Raw genomic sequence first — 21,947 nt, 5'->3', positions numbered from 1 at the left:
TTTCTTACAATAAATGCACCATGCATATAATCCATGTACTGTACCTTCTATTTTCTAGTCATTTCAATGCACTCTCTACAAACTCATCCTCATTACAGACTTCTATTATTCCTTTCTCTCTTTGTTTTTCTCCTTCTCTATTTCACTCTTTAGTGTGCAAAAGTATCCTTTAAAGGTGCCCACACATTAGAAAGATATGTGATCTTAAGATTTCTTTTAAGATTTCCCTTGAACTCCCCATCAGTTCTGGAGGAAATAATTTGTGCAAAGAGAACATTTTGACAAAGATTTATCTTAAGATTTCAGGAAAATTTTCCGGGGTGAGCTGCGCTGCCGAGACATGTAGGTGTGCACCATTATCGCTTCCCCCCACACACACGTTGCTCACCCCATCAACGGCACACGGCCCTGCCCTGCTGCTGCTCCCCCTGCTGATTGCCTGGGAGCAGGATCCCTCAGGTGCCAAAATGTGCCTGAGCACACCCAAACCGGCAAGTGCCCAAAACACGAATACCCAAGTGTCCAAACACTAGGGTGCGCCTGGACAGCCAAGTACCCGAATGTGCCCGAGCGCTCAAACATGCTCAAGCACCTGAGTGCCCGAATGGGAGTCATTTTTCAAACAGAGCCTGTAACATGTAAATCAGAAGTTGATTGGTTGGTACTTAATCTCTCACAACTCTATCTCTCTTCAAGCTTTAGTAAATACCCCATATATTACATGCAACACCATAAAAAATTGTGGTACTTATGTAATATCTGGGCTCCCATTTTTCTTATGAGACCGCATCCCCTCGCGGGGTTCGCTGCGCTCACCACGCTTCGGGCACGGTGGCTCGCTACGCTCGCCACACTATATAAAATCAACTCCATGCATAGTTGGATTGTAGGGGTATGAAAAAATGGGGTGCATTTAACATGGGAGCCCAGATAATACATAAGTACCAAAATTGTTTTATCTTCTAGGTCTGTTTCCCATTCAATTACAAAAACAAGGTCTAAACAGAATATTTAAACATGTGTAAAACTCCTTTTCAGGGCCACAGGTACTTAAAACTATAAGGCAAGTGGAAATCATTTGAACCCACTAGGAGCCAATACATAAACTGGTGTAAACAGAAGCAAATAGGATCTTTTACTCCAAACACAAATAATCTCAAACGTTTCTTATTGGTGCTCTATTAAATAAGTTTTACATTGGGATAATCTGTATAAAACATGGAACTTTCCTTTCTCTAATAGTCTATCAATCAAGCACAAAGTTTCCCTCAAATCAAAGTACATATATTTAAAATGATTACATCCTGCACCCCAAGGAAAAAACAGGTAAAGTTCTGAATCCTGAACTACTAATATAAACTGAATTCTTCCTTCTCGTGAACATCTTCCCCCATAGTAATGAACTAACACACAATTAGTGAATATGAGCATATCACTGAATATTTTTTCTCAGTCTTCCTTAAACTGGCAATACACCAAAAATGTATTGTTCAATCTGCCTAGTTGGAACAAAATCTGGTAACAAATAATAGCAAACTACAAATGACCATTTTCTCTGAATCATTCATATAAATTGGTTACATCAAATGGTTTTAACCAATTTGTCTGTCTGTTTTTTAATATTGTGCCCATATATTACCAGATATTGGGGCAGATGTATTAAGCCTTAACAAAAGAGAAATTCAATTGTGATAAGGAGAGATAAACATCCAGCCAATCAGCTCCTTACTGACTTTTTTCAAACACAGCCTGTAACATGGCAGTTGGCAAGTGATTGGCTGGACGTTTATCTCTCCTTAGCACACTTGCATTTATCTCTTGTTAAGGCTTAATACATCTGCCCCATTGTTCCAACTAGCCAGATTGGACAATTAATCTTTAGGTGTATGGCCAGCTTTATTCCATAACTTCTAGATCAGGCATGTCCAACGTTGGCCCTCCAGATGTTGTGAAACTACACATCCCAGCATGCTTTGCCACAGTTTTGCTATTAGAGAATGCTAAAACTATTGCAAAACATGCTGGGATGTGTAGTTTCACAACATCTGGAGGGCCAACGTTGGACATGCCTGTTCTAGTTGAAATCTACACAATATCAAGATGTGTACTCATAAAAAAGAGAACATACAGTAACAGTGTGATGTTGCTAAATTAAAAGTGTACAGTAAATAGTCAACACAGGTGAACATTGAATAACATAACATACATGCGTGTGCAGGTGCACCTGCAAGATCCGCATACCGAGGTGATCCCCCTTTGTGCCCCCCCTCAGCAACACAACTCATCCTATCGCATCCTTACTGCTCTGACCTTTGGGTGTTCTTATTTACACTTCCCTTGGGCTCTCATTATTGGTTCACTCCAGTACTCTCCCTCATGTTCTCTGTCATCTTTTTGTAAATATTCTACATCTCCTCATCCCTTAGGTCATCATTGTTGACAGTCTGTGTTACCTCTCTGCTCTGGATTTTCTAACAGGGTCAAAGTCGTGACTACCAAACTAGTAGACTTGAGGACCTACAGTATTTCTTACGTCAAACCAGTGATGATATCCCCCATAATCTTGGCACACTCAACCAACCATTCAGTGCCTCGGCACACAGCTGGGCAGAAGCTTTCAAGGGGCGCAATTACAGGTTCTGCCAGCTGTACTCATCTCTCCTCTCATTCCAAAAAGAGTATACGTTTCTCTCTCTTTGTTGTTTAACTAATTTTGACTTATGGGAGCACCGCTGACCCAGCAATTAACCAATTTGGCAGAATTGTCACATGTTGACTCCTTAGATACAGAACCAAGAGATATACTATAATGTAGACATACTCAGTAAGGTAACAGTATACTCCTCTTTGATAAGATCCCCACGGTACCAGATATCAGAAATAAACAGTCATGGAACATATATTTAAAGTTCAGTAGAAACATGGGGGTAAATTCACTAAAATGAGAGTTCTATTGAAGATGGATGTTTCTGTTATGATTAGAGGATCCGGAAACACAGTTGTGCTTGCCAATCTCACTGAACTCAGGTATAAGGCAGTAAATGCAACAATGCACAGAATGCAGTACTAATAATACATGCGACAATGCACAAGAAATAATAATAATAATTATTATTGCAACGATGCACAAGGTATTGTGATAACCAGAATGCTGAATGCAATAATGCACAAGATGTAATGAAAACCAAAATGCTTTATGCAACAATGCACAGGTTGTAAGGATAACCAGAATACAGAATGCAACAATACAGAATGTTTAATAATAACCAGAATGCTGAATGCAACAATGCACAGGGTGTAATAATAAAAAGAATACTGAATGCAACTATGCACAGGGTGTAGTAATAAATAAGTAACAAGGTGTAAAGAAGTAGGGTGACATTCTATGCTTGCACATAAATGTGCATGTTTTTTTAGCGCACCACATCGCCGCAAATCGCACTTTTACAAATCGCACTTTTCAGTCATAATTCGCATATTTAATGTGATGCGTTTTGGAGGCTGAAAAGTGCGAATAGGTGCGATTTGCGGCGAAGTGGTGCGCTTTTAAGTAACAAAATAGTGCGAATTCTTCCGCCGGTCATGTGCGATTTTTGGACCAACCGGAGTGCGATATACAAAACTGTCTCCGCATGAGTAAGAACCCCCCAACCTATTGGCCCACCTGTGTCCCCTCCATTATGCATCACACCCCCTATATAATGGGTCATTGGCGCCATTTCACTCTTTGATAGGAAGTAAGGAGCATGGAGAGGAGCAATGGCAGTGTGCGTTCAGGAACAGGTGTTGGTGGCAGAGTGAGGAGTGGCAGAGGGAGCAGTGGCAGAGGGACCAGTGGCAGAGGGACCAGTGGCAGCAGCCAGACAAGTGTGAGAGGCAGCAGTGTGGCAGGCAGCATGGCCACAGCAAGGGCAGCCCCACACCAGGCCCTGGGCGTCCAGCCCCAGCAGGAGGAGGTGGAGGATCCGCTGGCATCCCCATCCTACAGCCAAGACCTTGACCATACCCCACACCAGCTGCAGGAGGGCCACATGTCAGAGGTGGAGGCAGATGGTGGTGAGGAGGAGGAAGACACTGCCATGGAGGAGGAGGGCTACATGGCTGGTGTTGAAAATGAGGAGGAGGAGGAGGAGGAGGTTGAAGCTGGCCGCACCAAAAGTGGCAGAAAGGTGCGTTTTTCCTATGAAGAAAATGCAGCACTTGTCCGGGCTATCCTGCCAGTGTTTGAGCGTTTGCTTGGCAAATCTCACCACAAGACCACTGCACAGCGCAAAAGGGCTATGTGGAAGGACATCACCCAGGCGGTGAACGCTGTGAGTCAGCACAAGCGCCTGGTCCGCAATGTGAAAAAGAGATTCAACGACATCAAAAGGCAGTTGAAGAATAAAATGGCCATGGAGTTGGAGGAGGCCACCAAGACTGGAGGAGGAAGCCCCACCACTGTGTGCTACAATTCGTATGAGGTGAAGCTGAAGCGCATCATCCCCCCTGAGGTCCTGCCTGGCATGCACGTGGCGGATACCGATAGGCCACAAACGCCATCTAGAGCTGGTAAGTGTGACCACATTCAATCCTAAACATACATGCTAATGTATTATAACTATAATGTTCACTTGTATTGTTATGCTAAGTAAAGTGCTGCTGTGGAACTATATAGCCCAGCAAGGTCATGCACAAGAAATTGCCTGCTACTCCTTTAAAATTGCTGATAATGCTGGGCCTTGTAGTTCCACAACTGCTCACATTGATTAACACTGTAACATTCTTTCTAGCAGCCTAACATGTATGTGGACAAAAACCCAGAGGTGTACTGGTGGTTTAGCTGCCATGCCTACATAGCAAAGATTATACAATAGTTGTCATGTGTACAATAGTGTAATTTTATTAATGTCACAGAAAAATCTGTGGGTTCCAAAACAAAATGGTGCCAAAGAAATAAAGCAGTCCTTGTCCAAAGGGTATTGTCCATTATTGTCATCTCAATGCCTGTTTGCACAAAATGCTTCCCCATTGCAAGGTCCATAATGCCTGCCCATCTTTCCTTCTACAGATTGTCAATCCCGAAGTGCTCACGCATCCAAGACCAGAAGGCCCGTTGCTGCAGAATCTGCGGAAGCAGGTAAATGAACAAAAAACACACCATTACACATACAGTACACACACCCATGTCACCTCAACAATATCTCATGCCACATTCAACTCCTGTTGCTACATTGCAACGGAAATGAATGTCATCTGAGCTACGCATGTGACATATTATTAATGTGAATGTTACATGCTGTATCGGGGTACATGTGTAAGTACATAACACCCCTAGGTATTTGCGTCCAGCATCTCAAGCCCTATGTAAAACAGTATAGAGGACAGTGTGGCCTATATATGCATGAGTACTTACCTCTTCTCTGTATCCACAGGTGCTATACAACTAGGGTCAAACCAAACAGATTCTTCAATGATGGTGCTAGACGAAATGGACATCATTCTTGAACCAGTCGACACCTTTGCGGCAGAGGAAGAAATACAGACCTCATCACAGAGTGATCTTCCCCCAAGTGGGGTGTCTCCCAACCCACCCCCACCCACCAACACACCCCATACAGCCGCTTCGGCTTCCCAAGTAGCTAACTCCTTGGTTAATTTCAAGGAAAAACAGATAGAATTCATGGCCTCCCAAAGCCTCCAAATAGGTAATATCCAGGGGTACATGCGTGACACCTTCCTTCAGTTACGGAAAATGGCACGTAGTGTACGGGTAGGTGTAGGCACTCATGTGCGCATTGCTAACAGCATTGACACCCGTCTTGCTGAGCTAACTGCTGCTGTAAGGGAGCAGAATAGGCATATTGGCAGCGTGGCGCAAAGTATTGCTGCACTCACCCAATCATGCACAGAGCAGACTAATGCCTTACTAGCTATGCAGGCCCAAATCCAGCAGCTGGAAGCCAATGTGGGAGGTGGCACAGCATCCACCCTCAGCAGTGTATCCAGCACCCCAATAAGTGGCTCCCCCACTTCCCCACCCCGTCGGAGTCTTAGGACCCGTGGTGGGCTTGGTACAGGGTCTAGAAGTGGTGTAGGGGTGCCTGATGCTGGGAGAAGGTATCTCCTACATATGTTTCATTATTTTTCCCATTCCCAATCATCTTGTAACATGCCCCCAGAGTTGTTATTTTTCACCTGCAAAAATGTTGATTGCGTCTGACAAAGTAGACAGAAGTAAAAATGTCTAGCCGCATATCATTGTGTTTGTGTATTATTTTTTAAGCAATTATTGTGTGCAGTCTAAAATATTGCAATGGTATATGTCAATGGGATTGCACTAAAGTAGTGTGGGGTATCTCCTTGGCTGGCAAAGGTTGTGCATCTACATATTCCAGCAGGCTCTGACACTCCTGGTTTGGACTGTAATGCTGGCACGTGTAGTTCCACAACACCAGTGAGACATGTTTGACTGCATACATCATTCATACAAGTCTGAAAAGTACTTACAAGCTAGATATCAGCAAGGGATAGGTCAGCACCACCATCTGCATCCGTTGGGCTCTGTGTATTAGGCTAAATGTGGGTGGAAGCAGATGGTATTGGTCACACATTAGTTAATGAGTACTCTTACAGCACAGGTACATTTTGCAGTACAGGGCACATGTGCTTACCAGAAAAGTAACGGCTGATGATGTGTGTGCGCACCAGATTCCCCCTCTGCGTACCCCTCACTACCGGAGGTGTGGTAGGTTGGGCTTCCTCAACGACTGCTGCATGCTCCTCCTCCACATAGGCAGGTTGGGACAGGGCTATGTTGTGCAGCATGCAGCAAGCCTGGATAATCATGACTACTTTGCCAGGGTGGTAAAGCAGTGTACCCGACGACCTGTCCAAACACCGGAAGCGACTCTTCAAGACGCCAAATGTGCGCTCCACCACATTGCGGGTTGCAATGTGGGCTTCATTATACCGGTGCTGTGCAGGGCCCTCTGGGGTGCGCAAAGGTGTCATGAGCCAGGAAACACAACCATATCCTGAGTCACCTAAAACACAGATAGGAAGTGATTGCCTTATATGGTAATGTATGTGTTGCTTTCAAACAGGACACAATGGTAGAAGAGCAATATGCTTGTGAAAGAGGAAACACACACATTGCAGCAGGTACAATTAGGGACAGACAGGGTATTATGTTAAAAGGTACTTACCTAGTAGCCAGCCCTCTGGCATTTGGTGGTTGGTAAATCTGTTCCAGAGGGCTGAGTGTCTCAGAATATAGGCGTCATGGCAGTTTCCCGGAAAGCCTGCCACAACACTCAGGATTTTCAAATTTGCATTGGATACAACCTGCACGTTCAGGGAGTGCCGCCCACGCCTATTGACGTAGACGTGTCCCCGCACGTGCGGTGCCCTAATCCCAATGTGTGTGCAGTCTATAGCTCCCAGCACGCGAGGGAATGCTGAGAGTCTATAGAAAGCCAACTTGTGGTCCTGCCACTCCTGCTCAGAACTGGGGAATCTGATGTATGTCCGCCACAACTTCTTTAAAGCAAGTAACACTTGAGTGAAATGCTTAGAGAAAGTGGCCTGTGATACCCCCAAGGCCCATGAGGTCACAGACTGAGTGGAGCCTGTGGCCAAATAGTAGAGGGCACACATTAATTTGTGCAGCCCAGACACTGCATAGTTGCCTTCCCCAAAAGGGTCCAAATCCTCTCTCACCTGCTCATATAAGTCCAACAGGTTAATGCGGTTCAGCCTAAACATCCCCACAACCTGCTGATCCGAGAGGGAGTCCAGGTAGAGCCGAGCACGATACATACGTGGGGTACGCAGTAGTCGGGGGGCTACCTGGATCTGGCGCGCAGCTTCCTCCCTCCTGCGCAGCTCCTCCAAATGGGCCACATCACAAATCATCAACTCCAAACCACTCTGCAAAATCTCCATGTTTCAAACCCTCACAGGTGTCCTAAATGCTGTTGGGGTTTATGTAGGGGTGTTTGTGAGTGAAAATGAGGGCACCTGTGGTGAAATTAACCATGTGTGCACTTGACCAAAATGAGTTCTGTGCAAATTCGCCAAACAGAACCTGGTCTGAAATAAGTGCGATAATTAGACACCTAAAAAGTGCGATTTGCGAAAACGCATTGCATTAAATAAGCGATTTGTATACTTTCCTATACGAAAACATCTGGATGCGATATAAATGCGAAATAATCTCGCACTTTTGGTCCGCATCCCTTAGCGCATACCATTAAATTGGCGATTTCAGGGAAAAATGCGATATCGCCATTTTGTGGTCTAATTAACGCCAAAAAAAGCAGATCTCATCCCATAGAATGTCACCCGTAATTTCCAACTTAGCTGTAGCAAGGCTGGCAACCTTCAGAAAAGCAGACTGACAGTTTTCAGGCAAGGGGACCAGTGGGACTGTAGGCTTCAGCAAGGTAACATGACCAATGCAGGGAATGTAACAAACAGGCAAGGAAAACCTATAACTGGTGCCTGAGCTGGCTACCTAGCTCAGATGCTTGCCCGGGCAGCGTGTCATCTGAGGTACAGCACCATGGCCCCTAACAGTTTCTCATAGCAACCATTCAGATTCTTATTTAACACCTTCTAGAATATAATAGATATAATCAAATAGGTTGCTATGAGCAACATCCCATCTTCAATAGAACACCCATCTTAGTAAATTTACCACATGGATTTCTGTCTAATGCCGTTGTCCTTGATAATTGTAAGCAGCAGATGTTCATCTACACACCTCATGGCTCCAACGCATTTTCAACCTTCAATAGGTCTTTTTCAAGGTGATGGAGGGTGTGTCAATGATTTGGGTTTAAGTACTACATCAGTTCATTCAAGATTTTCCATAATATTTTCTAGATGTCACAGTCCTTCTTTTACCAGCACAATATTAAAACAACAACATAAAATACCACAATAACTTTTACCTTCCACAATGCCTTAATCACTAGTAAATATTTATACACAATTATAGAGAATACTTTGAAAATCCAAAGGCAGCACTTCAACACTATTAGGTGTACATTTACTAAAGTTTGAGTTTTTGGAACTGAAAGATGTTGTCCATGGCAACCAATCAGATTCTACTTAATTATCGAGCACCATCTAGAAGATAATGCAGTAGCTAGAATGTCTTTAGTTGCTTTGGACAAAATCTGACTTCCAAAATCTCACACTAGAGCACTGAAGTGGTACATTTGGATCCTGTAAGTATTCTCCGTTCACTTTAGACAGATCCCGGAAGTAACCTCTAATTTGTACAATAATTACATCAGCAACAATTAATAATCTAAGTGTTTATAGCAGTGCTCCGTAAATAGTGAAATTTAAACAAATACAAAGAACTATAATCAAAAAAATATTTCCCATTGACCCTATTAAACATATGTAACAAAATATGTATAAAATAATAATATGAATATAATTTATAAAAAACAAACATAAAAAAAAACATAATAAAAAAAAAACATTTAGATTCAAATGCGTCATTTACATTTTTAGGACGCAGGATTTTGCAGTTAAAGATCAGTTTAATTTCTCTTCTAGCCAACAGAGTGGCAAAATTCCTCTCCTTCCAGCTGCCTATAAATAATTTTAAACTGACAAGACTGGACAATCAAACTTACAATTTTGGGCCCTTTTTTAACCCCTTCCCGCCCTGAGACGTACCGGTACGTCACTGCAGCGAGGTAGTTCGCGCAACTTGCCGTACCGGTACGTCCCTGCCGTGTCATGTCACCTTGTCAAGTGACAAGGTGACATAGTAAAGATGGCTGCTGTCATCGACAGCAGCCGATCACTGCAGTGCCCCGGCGGACCAATCAGAGCGGTCCCGCCCCGCCGATCGCTGTGATTGGTCAGTCAGTCCTGACTAACCAATCACAGCTTTTCAATTGATACAGGAAGTTTTGCTTCTCTTCCCGGGCTCTAACCGTCTCACTCGTGTTAGAGCCTTGGAAGGAGAAGCAGAGAGAGCTGTGTCAGAGCTGTGTCAGAGCTGTTTTTAGTGTAAAAAAAATAAAATTGCGTCGATCACCACATTACCCCTGCCTATACACATTTGATCACCCACCCTGTGCTGGGATCACCCTCCCTGTGGTCATCTGTGCTGTGATCACCCTCCCTGTGGTCATCTGTGCTGTGATCACCCTCCCTGTGGTCATCTGTGCTGTGATCACCCTCCCTGTGGTCATCTGTGCTGGGATCACCCTCCCTGTGGTCATCTGTGCTGGGATCACCCTCCCTGTGGTCATCTGTGCTGGGATCACCCTCCCTGTGGTCATCTGTGCTGTGATCACCCTCCTTGTGGTCATCTGTGCTGTGATCACCCTCCCTGTGTGTTGTGATCCGTATAATTTTTCTGTACGTTATCCGTACACTATAATTTTTCTGTACTTTATCAGTACACTATAATTTTTCTGTAGGTGATCCGTACACTATATTTCTGTGCGTGATCCGCATACTATATTTCTGTACCTTATCCGTACCCCATAATTTTTCTGTGCATTTGTACCCCATAATTTTTCTGTGCATTTGTACCCCATAATTTTTCTGTGCATTTGTACCCCATAATTTTTCTGTGCATTTGTACCCCATAATTTTTCTGTGCATTTGTACCCCATAATTTTTCTGTGCATTTGTACCCCATAATTTTTCTGTGCATTTGCACACCTTAATTTTTCAGTGCATTTGCACACTATAATTTTTCAGTGCATTCGCACACCATAATTTTTCAGTGCATTTGCACACTATAATTTTTCAGTGCATTCGCACACCATAATTTTTCAGTGCATTTGCACACTATAATTTTTCAGTGCATTCGCACACCATAATTTTTCAGTGCGTTCGCACACCATAATTTTTCTTTACGTGGCTTAATTTTTCTGAAAAATTGTCAGTGCTACAAAACCCCACACGTGTTGAAGCACCTCATAAATACATACACCAATAAAACTATGGCCCACCGAACATATACTGCCGAGGAGGCATACGAGTTTCTGGCCTCTGAAACTGAGTCTGCTAGCGAGGATGAGACAAATTTCCGTTTGTCATCCTCTTCATCATCTAGTGACTCTGATGAACCCCCAAGGAGGTAACGCAGGACTCCCACTGCAGTAGTCGAGTCCTCTGACCCCACATGGACAACCACTGAAAACTACGTACCCCAGGTCCCTGAGTTCACAGGGAATCCAGGAATACAATTCAATTCAGCAGGGTTCAGAGAGCTGGACTTTTTAAAAAAGTTTTTTACTGATGATTTAGTTAATGTAATGGTCACCCAGACTAATGTTTATGCCCAACAATTTATTGAGCAAAACCCCACCACTAATTATGCCCAGCCCCGCAAGTGGACCCCTGTACATAAAAATGAAATGGTTATATTTTGGGGCCTTGTACTGTGCATGGGGCTAGTGAAGAAGCCCACGATTAGGTCCTACTGGAACACAGACATCTTATACAATACACCAATGTTCCATGTGGCTATGTCAAGGACCCGCTTCGAAGCGATCCTTAGGTTTCTCCATTATAGGGATAATGCACAGTGCCCACCCCGGTATGACCCCAATTATGACCGGTTATATAAACTTAGACCCCTAATAGACCATTTTAGTACCAAGTTTGCCCAGGCATACATCCCCGAGAAGCACATTTCAATAGATGAGTTCCTGGTACATTTCAAAGGGAGTCTCCAATTCCGCCAGTACCTGCCAAGTAAGAGGGCAAGGTATGGCGTGAAGATGTACAAGCTGTGTGAGAGTACATCAGGGTACACACACAAATTTAGGATATATGAAGGTAGAGACACAAAAATAGACCCCCCACAATGCCCCCCCTTACTCGGAATTAGTGGGAAGATAGTGTGGGATTTGGTGCACCCACTGCTGGACCAGGGATACCACCTGTACCTGGATAATTTCTATACCACCGTCCCACTATTCAAAAGCCTCGCTTCCAGAAGTACTGTGGCATGCGGCACTGCACGTAAAAATAATAGAAGCCTCCCTAGGTCGCTGCTTGGGCAAACACTTAGAAGGGGCGAGAGCAGGGCATTATGCAGCGACAATGTACTGTGTGTCAAGTATAGGGACAAGAGAGATGTACTTATCTTGACAACAGTGCATGGCCATAGCAGCACCCCTGTCCCAGTGCGGGGCACAAGTACCGTAACCCCAAAACCCAACTTCATTTTGGATTATAATAGGTACATGGGGGGGGGGTCGACCTGTCAGATCAAGTGCTGAAGCCTTACAGTGCCATGAGAAAAACAAGGTTCTGGTATAAAAAATTAGCTATACACATAGTACAAATGGCACTGTACAACGCATTTGTACTACATCGATTTGCAGGCCAAAGGGGGACATTCCTGGAGTACCAAGAGGCAGTAATAAAGGCCCTTATTTTTGGCAACCAGGAACAGGGGGGCCCTAGTACTTCTGGAAGCGAGGCCTCGCGAATTGTACCAGGGCAACATTTTCCGAGTGAAGTCCCCCACACTGGAAAGAAAGGAAGGTCCCAGAAACGATGTAGAGTATGCTACAAAAAGGGGATAAGAAAGGACACAACTTACCAATGTGAAACCTGCCCCACACAACCCGGCTTGTGTAGCAAAGATTGTTTTAAGATATATCACACTTCCCTTGAATTTTAATGTTTTAAAATTTATTTAGATGTACTCCACACAGCTTGTACAAAGAGCCGCATGCCATTACCTTCCCCTCTGAGTCTTGCCATTTGTCCAAACAGAAATTTACAAACACATATATGCTATTGCCATACTCAGGAGAAAAAGCACCCCATAATATGTTACTCAATTTCTCCTATTAACCCTTGTGAAAATGGCACATCTTGATCTAAAGCTACATATAAATGGAAAAAATTAGTTTTTTTTTATTTTCACAGCCCATAACAATTTGACAAAACACCAGTGGGGTCAAAATGCTCACTACGGCCGTAAGTGAGTTCCGTGAGAGGGGCTAGTAACAAAAAGGTATCACTTGCTTGGGATTTCCACTGCACAGGTACAATATGGGCTCTGCAAATGCAAGATGGCGCCCGAAAACCATTCCAGCAAACTCTGTGATAAAATGGCACTCCTTCCCTTCTGAAGCCTGCTATCTGCCCAAATAGCGTTTTACAACCATATATGGGGTATTGCCATACTCAGGAGAAATTGTGTAACAAATTTTGGGGTGCTTTTTCTACTATTGCCCTTTGTGGAAGTATAAAATTATGGGGTGAATCTACAAATTAATGGAAAAAATGACATTTTTCATTTTCACGTATCGATGCCTAACAATTTGACAAAACACCAGTGGGGTCAAAGTACTCGCTATACCCATAGATGAGTTCCTTGAGGGGTGTAGTTTACAAAATGGTATCACTTGTTGGGGTTTTTGACTGCTCTGATACAACAGGGGTTCTGCAAATGCAACATGGCGCATGAAAACCATTCCAGCAAAATCTGTGCCAAAAACGCCAAATGGCGCACCTTCCCTTCTGAAGCCTGCTGTCTGCCCAAATAGCGTTTTACAACCATATATGGGGTATTGCCATACTCAGGAGAAATTGTGTAACACATTTTGGGGTGCTTTTTCTACTATTGCCCTTTGTGGAAGTATAAAATTATGGGGTGAATCTACAAATTAATGGAAAAAATGACATTTTTCATTTTCACGTATCGATGCCTAACAATTTGACAAAACACCAGTGGGGTCAAAGTACTCACTATACCCATAGATGAGTTCCTTGAGGGGTGTAGTTTACAAAATAGTATCACTTGTTGGGGTTTTTGACTGCTCTGATACAACAGGGGTTCTGCAAATGCAACATGGCTCATGAAAACCATTCCAGCAAAATCTGTGCCAAAAACGCCAAATGGCGCACCTTCCCTTCTGAAGCCTGCTGTCTGCCCAAATAGCGTTTTACAACCATATATGGGGTATTGCCATACTCAGGAGAAATTGTGTAACAAATTTCGGGGTGCTTTTTCTACTATTGCCCTTTGTGGAAGTATAAAATTATGGGGTGAATCTACAAATTAATGGAAAAAATGACATTTTTCATTTTCACGTATTGATGCCTAACAATTTGACAAAACACCAGTGGGGTCAAAGTACTCGCTATACCCATAGATGAGTTCCTTGAGGGGTGTAGTTTACAAAATGGTATCACTTGTTGGGGTTTTTGACTGCTCTGATACAACAGGGGTTCTGCAAATGCAACATGGCTCATGAAAACCATTCCAGCAAAATCTGTGCCAAAAACGCCAAATGGCGCACCTTCCCTTCTGAAGCCTGCTGTCTGCCCAAATAGCGTTTTACAACCATATATGGGGTATTGCCATACTCAGGAGAAATTGTGTAACAAATTTCGGGGTGCTTTTTCTACTATTGCCCTTTGTGGAAGTATAAAATTATGGGGTGAATCTACAAATTAATGGAAAAAATGACATTTTTCATTTTCACGTATTGATGCCTAACAATTTGACAAAACACCAGTGGGGTCAAAGTACTCGCTATACCCATAGATGAGTTCCTTGAGGGGTGTAGTTTACAAAATGGTATCACTTGTTGGGGTTTTTGACTGCTCTGATACAACAGGGGTTCTGCAAATGCAACATGGCGCATGAAAACCATTCCAGCAAAATCTGTGCCAAAAACGCCAAATGGCGCACCTTCCCTTCTGAAGCCTGCTGTCTGCCCAAATAGCGTTTTACAACCATATATGGGGTATTGCCATACTCAGGAGAAATTGTGTAACACATTTTGGGGTGCTTTTTTTACTATTGGCCTTTGTGGAAGTATAAAATTATGGGGTGAATCTACAAATTAATGGAAAAAATGACATTTTTCATTTTCACGTATTGATGCCTAACAATTTGACAAAACACCAGTGGGGTCAAAGTACTCGCTATACCCATAGATGAGTTCCTTGAGGGGTGTAGTTTACAAAATGGTATCACTTGTTGGGGTTTTTGACTGCTCTGATACAACAGGGGTTCTGCAAATGCAACATGGCGCATGAAAACCATTCCAGCAAAATCTGTGCCAAAAACGCCAAATGGCGCACCTTCCCTTCTGAAGCCTGCTGTCTGCCCAAATAGCGTTTTACAACCATATATGGGGTATTGCCATACTCAGGAGAAATTGTGTAACACATTTTGGGGTGCTTTTTCTACTATTGCCCTTTGTGGAAGTATAAAATTATGGGGTGAATCTACAAATTAATGGAAAAAATGACATTTTTCATTTTCACGTATTGATGCCTAACAATTTGACAAAACACCAGTGGGGTCAAAGTACTCGCTATACCCATAGATGAGTTCCTTGAGGGGTGTAGTTTACAAAATGGTATCACTTGTTGGGGTTTTTGACTGCTCTGATACAACAGGGGTTCTGCAAATGCAACATGGCGCATGAAAACCATTCCAGCAAAATCTGTGCCAAAAACGCCAAATGGCGCACCTTCCCTTCTGAAGCCTGCTGTCTGCCCAAATAGCGTTTTACAACCATATATGGGGTATTGCCATACTCAGGAGAAATTGTGTAACACATTTTGGGGTGCTTTTTCTACTATTGCCCTTTGTGGAAGTATAAAATTATGGGGTGAATCTACAAATTAATGGAAAAAATGACATTTTTCATTTTCACGTATCGATGCCTAACAATTTGACAAAACACCAGTGGGGTCAAAGTACTCGCTATACCCATAGATGAGTTCCTTGAGGGGTGTAGTTTACAAAATGGTATCACTTGTTGGGGTTTTTGACTGCTCTGATACAACAGGGGTTCTGCAAATGCAACATGGCGCATGAAAACCATTCCAGCAAAATCTGCGCCAAAAACGCCAAATGGCGCACCTTCCATTCTGAAGCCTGCTGTCTGCCCAAATAGCGTTTTACAACCATATATGGGGTATTTCTAAAATCTGCAGAATCAGAGGATTATATTTTATATTTTGTCTCCTGGTTAACATATGTTATGTTACAGAATATAACTGATTAAACTTGAAATTCTGCCAAAAAAATGAAATTTTAAAATGTCACCTCCATGTTGCTTTAATTCCTGTGCAAAACCTAAAGGGTTACCACACTTCTAAAATGCTGTTTTGAATACTTTGAGGGGTGCAGCTTTTTAAATGAGGTGATTTATGGGGGTGTCTAACATACAGGCCCCTCAAAGCCACATCCATAGTGAACTGGTCCCTAAAATTTTGACATTTTGAAATTTTCTTGAAAATTTGAAAAATTGCTTCTATGTTTATAAGCCTCCTACCGTCCTAAAAATGTAAAAGGAAGTTTAAAAAATGATGCCAACATAAAGTAGACATATGGTAAATTCTAGTTATTAACAATTTTGTATGGTATGACTATCTATCTTACAAGCAGAATCCTTTATCTTTTGAAAATGGCAAATTTTTTCACATTTTTGCAAAATTTTGGTATTTTTTACAAATAAACACATACTGTATGAACCAAAATTTACCACTAACTTGAAATACAATGTGTCACGAAAAAACAATCTCAAAATCATTTGGATAAGTAAAAGCATTAGAAAGTTATTCCCACATAAATTGACACGTCTGATTTGAAAAATAGGGCTGCGTCCTTAAGGGGTTAAGGAGTGTCCACTATTTACATAAAGTTCTATTAGTTTGTACTGCACATTAAAACCTTTAAAATTCTTCTGTCACTATCAAATTTCACTCAAATTCCAAGGAATCTCTGGGCTTAGAGAAAATGGATCCTGTGGAAACTTAATTTTCTTCTCCTGATCAGGAAAAGGATATATATTGGAACTTCTTATGGCCAAAGCTCTCTCAAGCTAAACTCCAATGTCACAAGGAGTTTCAACTCTGCCTTTACTGTGATTGGATTTCCAATAATTTTATTCAGAATGGTCTCCAACGCAAGTCCAGAAATGGTGATCTTTCTAAACATTGTACATTCATGTCTCCAAATAATCATGATATGATCTGTCTCTGTTTCCATTCCTCCAGTTAGGGTTGTCAGGAGAGTTGGTCAAAAAGCAGCTTCCAATATTTATAGCCGGGTAGGTATCTGATTGTACAGCCCCATAAGAGTGGATAGGAGGGATAATTTTTACCCAAACTTGATAATTCAGCATAGGTCAGTAATCAGCCTGTCTCAGTTAGTAGAACCCTCAGAACTACTCAGATATGCACAGACTGTCAAATCCTTTTGATGGTTCGGGAGATGCATACGGATATGCAAGGTGGCTAGTGATCTGCAAAAGCCGTGCAATCCATTTGAAGATTTGCATGGGGGGGGGGGGGGTAGGCCCCCAGGTTTGTAAAGGCATTTACTCCATTTGTAAGGCCACCACAGTTAGTAGTAGTAGGGACATTATCCATCTAGTCACCTCCTCCATGTTATATCATCATCAACCTACTCATTAGTGAACAGCAATAGTTTTTTCAACTAATGAGTTGGTTTTTCAGGGGTCAAAATGAACCAAGCACTTCAGCCACAAAAGTGGCAGACCCTGTTGCTGAAATAGAAGAAAAGTGGGGGGGTTTGCTGCGCTTATTGAAGACAATATATATTTTTTTATATTAACTAAATTAGTTTATTATAATCGAATGAATTTAAATAAGCATGCTTATTTGTTTAAAAAACATGACATACAGGTATAACGTAAAAATTACATATAATAAAAAATTCCTAAAAAAGGTGCATACATTTTTGTATAGTCACCCTTGACCTCAGTCCTTTAATGTCCAATGGGTATCAGTCCTGGTACTGTAGAAAGGCCTTTTTAGATGGATGAAATTTAAATAGGTGGGTTGCCAAAGAAATGCTGGCGAGGTGGCTTGCCTCTTGGTAAGATGGTAGTTTGCTGTATGGTGGCAGCAGGCTGGATATACCGATCTTCCTTACCCAGTTGATGAAGGGGTACAGGTCATCAAAAATAGACTTTTCACTTTGCTGTCATTTTTTTATTCGTGGGACTTTTGACAATCCATGTTTCCAATATTATTTTATAATTCTGGCTTGTATGCAGAGCTACTTGCAGTAATTCTCACGTATGTCTCCCAACATGATACATGCCAAGAAGGATAAAATGATTTTTTTTGTGTGAGTCCACTCACAAGAACCATAAAGCATGCCGTGTAATGCACAGTGTTTGTATAGTGCTTTCTCCCAGCAAGATTGACTGAATCAGCCTCTTCCCTTGCATTCTCTATGAAAAGTCCTTCTAGGAAGGGGGAAGGGAGGCGGGGGTTGGGGTGGGCTTAACACAATACCTTCAACACTAAACCAAAATGGGAGTGTCTAAGATGCTGTATTGACTCGGACATGTCTGAGTTAACGGGTCCATTCAAGTCAATTGGGAAAATTGTGTCTACTTTGCACCCTGATATCTCCGGTTCTATGTGTCCTAGAGACTTGAGACTGGTACCATATGAAAGAGGAGACTCTTGGCTTACATAGTAGACTAAGTAGTATGACATCAGTAAGGGAAACGGCAAGCATCCATAGTTAGGGTCCCCTCCAATTGTCCACCTACTGTAGCTCATTACTACTGAGTACCGCAAATAGGAAATACTTTATAGAGAGGCTAAAGACAGTGTTTTTTTATCCAAGAACTGAGGGAGGAGCTTTATCTCTCCCAATTATACTTATAAAGATATCACTTATAGCTGTAACTGTTACAGCAGAGTAAAATAAAAGCTGTTTGTTCTATTGAGTAAACAAAGTGCTATTGAGTACGCAAGTGCTACTTATTACTCAAATAGCACCTCCATAGAGTTGTTTTTGCTAAGCACAGTGTTTTGGCATCCAGGAACTTAAGGGGCTTTAATATCCCCCCATTATACTTATATGGCTATCATTTATAGCTGTAACTGTTACAGCAGATTACAAAAAATAGCTGTTCGTGCTACTGAGTACACAAAGTGCTATTGAGAATGCAAGTGCTACTTCTTACTCAAATAGGAAAAACTCTATGGAGGTGCTAGGAACAATGTTTTTTATTGTTATTATAATTATTTTTTTAATTGAAACATTTACAAACCTTATATTTAAAAAAACTAGACAAACATAGAAAAAAATTGTTTTCATAAGAGCTTTTTTTGTGTGAGTCCATGCACAAGAACCATAGAGCATGCCGTGTAATGCACAGTGTTTGTATAGTGCCTTTCCCCAGCAAGATTGACTGAATCAGCCATTGCATTCTCTGTGAAAAGTCCTTCTAGGAAGGGGGAAGGGATGCGGGGGTTGGGGTGGGCTGAACACAATACCTTCAACACTAAACCACAATGGGAGTGTCTAAGATGCTGTAGCAACTCATGTTTGACATCGGAGTGTCTGAATTAACGGGTCCATTCTAGTCAAGTGTGAAAAATGTATCTACTTTGTACCCTGATATCTATGTGTCCTAGAAACTTGCGACTGGTACCTTATGAAAGAGGAGACTCTTGGCTTTCAGACACAGTGTTTTGGTATCCAGGAACTTAGGGAGGAGCTTTTATCTCTCCCCATTGTACTTATATGGCTATCACTTATAGCTGTAACCATTACAGTGCAATGCAATAAAAGCTGTAAAAAGCTGTAGTCACTTCATGCACACGCTGCAGCACACATTTCACGCATACGCAGTGAAGATTTCAAAAAGTGACACCTGGTGGATGATCACTGGTATTGCACTCATCCAGCAATCGCAAAGCTATTAAAATGTATTGTGAAGCCTTGCACCGTGGGCCGCCATGGCATGCTGGCGGTAGAACCGCCATGGGTAGTCTAAATGAGCGGCGCTACATCTGCACCTTGCTGAGATTTTTAGCTACAGTATATGCAGAACAGAATTACCCCAAGAACACTGACATTTATAAAGCATTAGGACTTACTTGAAATTATGCCTTGAGCTTATGCATATAGCTAAAAATCTCAGCAAGGTAGCACCTCTTGCTTAGGAAGTACCTCTTGCTAAGGTTAAAGTGCTACCTGGTGTGTGGGGAACCATCTTCAACTTAATACGAGGAAAACTAGGGAGCTGGTAGTTGATTTCAGGAAACATCAGCATACCCCCCCAACTCCTGTGAGTATTCAGGGAATGGATATTGAGATCGTAAGAACTTACAAGTATCTGGGTTTTCACCTTAACAATAAACTGGACTGGTCTGATAATTCTGCTGCTCTGTATAGGAAGGGGCAGAGTAGAATTTATCTGCTGAGGAGACTGAGATCCTTTGGAGTGCAGGGAGCGCTCCTGAAGACCTTCTTCAACTGTGTAGTGGCATCGGCCATATTCTATGGAGTGGTCTGCTGGGGCAGCAGTGTTTCAACAGCCGACAGTAAGAGACTAAACAGACTGGTAAGGAAGGCCAGTTCTGTACTAGGAATGCCTTTGGATTCTGTAGAGGTTGTGGGTGAGAGGAGAATGATCAACAAGATGACATCATTATTGGATAATGCTTCACACCCGTTTAAAAACGTTTTGACAGATCTGTGTAGCACTTTCAGTGAAAGGTTGCTTCACCCTCGATGCTCAACGGAGAGATATCGCAGATCGTTCCTTCCGGCTGCAATTAGAATGTACAACTGTCATGGGCTGAAGAAGACCTGCATGGTCCTAGATTCTTGAGTTATATTGTTTGGATCTTATCTTATTATGTGTGTTCTTATTATTATGCTACTACTCTTATCTGTACTTGAACCTTGCTGTAACACTGAAATTTCTCCATTGTGAGACGAATAAAGGGATTCTATCTATCTAAGTGATGTCCCCTGGGACCGGAGATGCCACTGAAGATAATCCTGAAGGCTGCTGTGGATGTCGGGGGACACTGTGGACATCAGGGGACCATTGAGGCACCACCAGGGGACCAGGTAAGTATGAAAAAAAAAATATTCGAAAAACCGAAAAAAATCCCTTATCAAAAATGATTGTGGTCCTGAGCATTTCGGATAAGGGATAAGCGGTGTACACAAACTTCAATTTTTCCCTGTATTTGCTTATAGAAGCAAAATCGAATCAAAACCTAATCGAAATCGAATGGTTTTTAAGACACACTCAACTACTGTAGCATTTGATTCAATTTATGCTCCCGTATTCTCTATATCGGAAAAAAAACTAGACTGTGCAGCCAAGGATATATCGAATTCTATCCAGTAAATCGAATGTGTACACTGTGCCTTGAATGCAAATCTAATTCGCTATCAAAATTGAATGCAAAAGTGCAGATCGAATGTGAAATCGAAAGGTGGTGGAGATGGGACATGAATCGAAAGCAAAAGCAAAATCGATGCGTCTGTACATACCTATACTATACTAAGATTTATGGATTGAAACATATTGGTGGTTGCTTCATCTGGGTTATTTACAAATATAACAAAGGGACTGCAGGAGATCCAATATACAGTAGGTTGAACTTGATGGAACAGTGTCTATTTTTAACCTCAACAACTATGTAACTAGTATTTTTTTATTGGTTAATCTAATTGACTAATATATTCTTTTTCCAGGATTCTGTGTTTCCTTTAAGAGCTCTCTAAATCGTAGAAAACTGTGACCTAATATGAGAGGATAGGGGAGCTTAGGACCAAATGCAGTGACCAACTCACCCCCTAATGGTAAGGTTTACTCACACCTGGGAGAAGTTTTTTGTGGCACCAAGCACACAGAGTACTCCCGCTAACTCTGGCACCTTTTTCCACTGGCCTGGACAGGAAAGCCTCTGAGTGTAAAATAGCTAGGAGCTCCCGGCCATTTCCCACATTAACGAGGGTCTAGAATCCAGGGATAGCATCATTTAAAAAGTGGGGTATGTAAGGTAAGAGTGAGTAGTGAGTGTGTGTCTTGCATGTGAACTTCTGTGTGTATTTTTGAACTAGTGTGTGTTTGTGTGTGTCAAGAGACCTTAGGGGAAGGTTAGGGGTAGGCTATGGGAGTGGAGGGTTAGGTGGTGGGGTATGG

General features: G+C 42.3%; 1 protein-coding gene across 1 annotated transcript; it reads left to right on the top strand.

The window, feature by feature from the left end:
* The first annotated feature begins 3,746 nt into the window (after positions 1-3,746).
* Positions 3,747-21,543, top strand: LOC146009610 (uncharacterized). The gene is made up of 4 exons (XM_083150058.1): positions 3,747-4,551; positions 5,051-5,119; positions 5,415-5,861; positions 21,497-21,543. Exons 1-4 carry the CDS (start codon positions 3,747-3,749, stop codon positions 21,541-21,543), a joined length of 1,368 nt encoding a protein of 455 aa, XP_083006184.1.
* Positions 21,544-21,947: the final 404 nt, after the last annotated feature.

The sequence above is a fragment of the Crinia signifera genome, chromosome 6 (assembly GCF_055691185.1).
Source record: "Crinia signifera chromosome 6, ASM5569118v1, whole genome shotgun sequence".
NCBI classification, from domain to species: Eukaryota; Metazoa; Chordata; class Amphibia; order Anura; family Myobatrachidae; genus Crinia; species Crinia signifera.
The sequence above is the reverse complement of the archived record's forward strand: the minus strand, read 5'-3'. Positions and strand labels throughout refer to the sequence as shown.

Bases quoted from the DNA above. Each gene is read 5' to 3' on its own strand.
- LOC146009610 (XM_083150058.1), top strand. From the start codon at position 3,747: ATGGAGAGGAGCAATGGCAGTGTGCGTTCAGGAACAGGTGTTGGTGGC. The intron at 5,120-5,414 runs GTAAATGAACAA...CTGTATCCACAG, and splicing joins TGCAGAATCTGCGGAAGCAG to GTGCTATACAACTAGGGTCA. The intron at 5,862-21,496 runs GTATTGCTGCAC...TTCTTTTTCCAG, and splicing joins TATTGGCAGCGTGGCGCAAA to GATTCTGTGTTTCCTTTAAG.